General features: G+C 41.7%; 1 protein-coding gene across 2 annotated transcripts in view; it reads right to left on the reverse strand.

The window, feature by feature from the left end:
- layna (layilin a) overlaps positions 1-2,141 on the reverse strand; it is a 7,344-nt gene extending 5,203 nt beyond the window's left edge. For both annotated transcript variants that reach the window (XM_020598477.1, XM_020598476.1), the window contains exons 1-3: positions 1,143-2,141; positions 996-1,016; positions 566-863 (exon numbers count right to left, since the gene is read on the reverse strand). In XM_020598477.1, coding sequence (XP_020454133.1) covers positions 566-863; positions 996-1,016; positions 1,143-1,263 — 440 coding nt within the window. In that variant the 5' untranslated portion in view covers positions 1,264-2,141. The remainder of the gene's footprint in view (positions 1-565; positions 864-995; positions 1,017-1,142) is intronic.
- Positions 2,142-4,298: the final 2,157 nt, after the last annotated feature.

The raw sequence follows: 4,298 nt of genomic DNA on the forward strand, positions 1-4,298 counted from the left end.
CAATATAACAAAGTGAAAAATTTAAGGGGGTCTGAATACTTTCTGTACCCACTGTTTCTGAATCTGCCTATATGTTGGCCAGTAAGTGATACGAAATTTCAGCACATAAATGCCTAAATATCTTAGAGGTAGTTTATATAATTTGTCAAATATTTTAAGGGATTCTTATCAAAAATCTTTGCTTAAGTTGTGTGCATACTGGAAGATGGTTTTCAGAAAAAAAACTTTCTAAATCAGTATCAGCCTAAAAAAATTTGAACTGATTGTGCCACAGATGACAAATAATATAGACCTTTTGTAGCTTACGTCATGAAGTTTTTTTTTTTTTTTTTGTATTCGTGTATGGTATCCGCACTATCAAAAGAAATCTGAAGACTACCGGCCCTTCAATGCTTTGATGGGACAATGCAAATGAGGAGACACATTTCTTTACCACACATTCTACAATCAGCAGTGAAAATTAACCAATGTAGGATTTAACTTGACTGCTCTGAAATTCTATAAAATGTAAAACTCATTATCCCCTCACTTTTGACCCTTGACCCTCTACATAGCTCCCACCCACCTAAATGTAGACTCGCTGCCGTCTAGCCAGTAGTACTGTGAGGAGCAGTCTGAGCTGCTGTCCTCTTCTCCATGGTTACGACGGAGACCGATCCAGAAGTCGCCATCAGTTGGCCGGAGCTCTGTGATGAGCTGCTCTATGATCTTCTGCTCAGACGCTGACTCCACGCTCAGCAGCTGCCCTCCATCCCGTCTGCAGGCAAGCTCTGCCTCTACGAAGTTCAGCCTCCGCCGGAGTTCAGAGAAGTAGGCCAGCTTGTAACACGGCCTCCCTTTACCTGCTTTGCACACACGTTGACCTGCACCCACACACAAACACATCAATATACAATGACAAATTTGCACAGTACAACGCAAGAAACCTTACTGAGCTTTTAATGAGAATTTTCTACCCACAACTACAGAGGTAGAGTTAGGAGTGTGCTGCCTACCTCTGGCTTCAAATATATCCGCTTCAAGAGCCAAACAGTCAGCGTAGAGTCAGGAAGACAGGCCACAATGAAACCAAAGATATAGTCATAAGTGACTGGAGAGTTTGTACTATGCTGTGTTGTATGTTTCAATGTGTGCAGGCTTACCTGTAATGAGGCTTGTGGCTGCCGCGGGATCAGAGCATACAAGTAGAAGGTGACAGAGGATCGTTAGCAGATCCATGTTTGTCAGCCTTTTGTCAGCTTTTTTATTCTGCTCTGTAGTCATAGTGGAGCTCTGGAGAAACCAGATAAACTCTACCTGAACCTCAAAAGGTGAGCTGTCGCTTCAGTTGTAGAAAATGCTCAAAAAACGTTGAAATTCAAAGAGAAGGTAAGTCAAGAGGTAAGTCTCCTGCTCCTTCTGCTGAAAGAGAGGGTATGTGAGACAGAAGGAGGAGCAGCAAGAGGAGGGGAACTGTGTGTGTGTGTGTGTGTGTATGTTTGGGAGGGGGTGTAATCTGTTAAGAGCAGTCTTAATGATTGGGAGAAGAAGCTGCATCGACTGCAAGACATCTAATCATCCAAGTGCTTCTCATTGTAAACGCTGACAAGAGGCAGATTTCACTTCTTCCTGTATTATTTAAGCTTTGCGTATTATTATTACAAAAGTGTTACATGAAAATGATATCCTCTAACTCAATCAGGGATATTTGAAAGTGTTTCTCCCACATCCGCCTTGCAGCATCTTTTAATCTTATTTTGTTTCAGTACAAAGCAAGGCAGTCAGCACAGCTAACATTTGCAACAAGAGGGGCAAGGTGTGTGCTTTTCTTTGGTTTATTATTAAAAACTTTTATAGCTTGTTTTAAATATTCTTCAGTTATGTAAAACTCAGCTAGCCTGCTTCATCGGGGTTGCAGGTGCGGTTATATTATAAGTAGGTGTTATAAGTAATATAAATGTAGATTTTTCAGGGCCTTTAAATGTCTGTGGATCAGAAATAATAGTTAATAAATAGAAATTATAGTAGAAATAATGTTGTAAAATTAAAATAGAAGATAGATAAACATGTCAAATAAGTATTCTTAGAGAGCACAAAATAACCATCTAGCACTTCTTGTCAGGTTTGCTCGGCCGCTCTGGCCTCCCTCACCTTTCCTACTGTCTCTTGCCCATTAACACTAATCACGTTCACCTGTTCCTCACTCCCTTATCACCAGCTGCACTTGATTAGGTTGCTCACTATATTACCCGGTTTCACTCCTCAGTCACTTGCCAGTTCGTTCTAGTCTCTAGGCCAACTTTACTCCGTGCGTTTTCATTGTTTTGTATGTATTTATCCCCTAGCCAGCTACTGTTTTGTGTTCCCCCCATGGACTGTTCCTCCAGACCGTGGCTCCACTCTCCCCTCCCAGGCAGGTCAAAGCTCAGTCGCCTATCTGTTCCACTATTGCCTTCATCTCTCTGTCTCTGCCTTCAGTAACCACCATCACCACCGACCAGCCCAGGAGTGACCCAGCCTACGCAGCTCGGCCCAGTTCTCCATCTCCTCACCTCCTACTGTTGGTCAAACACCCGGCTACTACTCATCAACAGGACCATGCACTATTTCCCTGTGTGCATTTTTACTCTCCTCATCACTGTACATAATAAATCACTGCTTGCATCAAAGTTGGCTACCTGGGTCCGCCTCTTTCTCGTTCGCTCACTGACTGGTGCGAATGGCACATAACACTTCTATAAATATTTTAAATATTGTACCTAAATACAAGGCTAGTGAAAAGTTTAGTTTATCTCAAAGAAGATTTGTTAGCTTGGGAAACCGACAAAGCCAAACAAGCTGTTTCTTTCTGTCGTTCCCAGCCGAGCTACTGTAAGCTGCTCACAGTAACGTTAGAAGTTGTTTAATCACAAATTATCAGCATTTAATGAAAAGGACTTATTTTCCAAAACTTTTAACCTTTACTATAAGATCAGTAAGGAAGAATAAACCCAGAAAATATTAGATTTTGTTAAGTTTTAATTTAATTTCAGAAACTCATATGTCAAATTATTCAGATCAATATTTGATGTTACAGTCTAGTAAAAGCACTGCTCAGTTTAGTAGTTCCACTGCTTTCTGTAGGCATATCATTTTATATGCAACTAGCAGTCAGCAGAAACCGTGGATGCATGTGAACGCTTTTCTGAGCACAAATTGAGGAGAAAGTGTATGTACGCAGTTCTTAATGGTAGTAATTTCTAAAATGGCCCATAAGGTTGATTTAGGGCTTGTAAGAGAGACAGATCAGCCAGAGTTTAAACAGCGCAATGCTTCATCAGGAATATGCTGTGCGTGCTAGCGCTGAATAGGGAGTTGGGGGGGGGGTCCATCTGGGATTATTCGGTGATGCTCTGAACAATAAAGGGGGGACTGAATAGGGAATGGTTCTTGTTTTAAATTTCCTTCTTGTTTACCGCATCTGAGACTAAGAGAGGGGTTCATTCAATTAAGACTTTCCCATTTGCCCCCCACCACACTCTGTCTTCTTCTGTCTCTGCCTTTCTCATCCCACTGACCACCTCCCTCTCTCCCAATTAGTTAAAGGGAAACCAGATGAATGCTCCCATGGGAAGCCAGTACATCACTGACCAACACAGAGCTACGCAGACACACACACACACACACACACACACACACACACACAGACACTCCCTCCCACACAAAGCAGGCGGTTCACCATGTCACGGAAGCCTAACATTAATGTTGAAAATTCACTGCAGTTAGTGTGCATTAGGTAAGACATTTAATGAATGTACATTTTCCCTGAGGCAAAGCCTGACAGTCTAATGGTCAACAGATCATAGTTACACAGTAAAATAAGATGGTTTGGAGCCATAAACCAACTCTGACCACAACAAATCATGTGTAATGCAGTGGCCTTGTTTCTTTGTGGGCTCTAATAATGGAGACCTGAAAGAAAAACTCAGTTCATTTCCATCTGAAGGCCAGAAAGAGAAAGGAAAACCTAATTATACGCCAAAAGAAGAAGCTAACTTTCCACTAAATTCAGTTTAAGTGATCTGAGCTGGCATGCCGCCAGACTGAGTGTCCGCATTGCGTAGGCCTGCATGGAGAGCTGGAAACTGGCTCTCAGTGCCTGACCTGTGGGAGAGCTGGGTGGCCGCTCTATCAGCAGAGCTGAGCAGACGAGTTCTGATGAAGCATTTTAAGTGCTGTTGTAATCCTTAAACCACTTACAGTTTGAGTTATTAGGTAAATCACTTTTGCAATTCAAAAACACATAAATATGAATTATTATTATTATTTTTATTATTATT

The sequence above is a fragment of the Monopterus albus genome, unplaced genomic scaffold (genome assembly GCF_001952655.1).
Source record: "Monopterus albus unplaced genomic scaffold, M_albus_1.0 scaffold38.1, whole genome shotgun sequence".
NCBI classification, from domain to species: domain Eukaryota; kingdom Metazoa; phylum Chordata; class Actinopteri; order Synbranchiformes; family Synbranchidae; genus Monopterus; species Monopterus albus.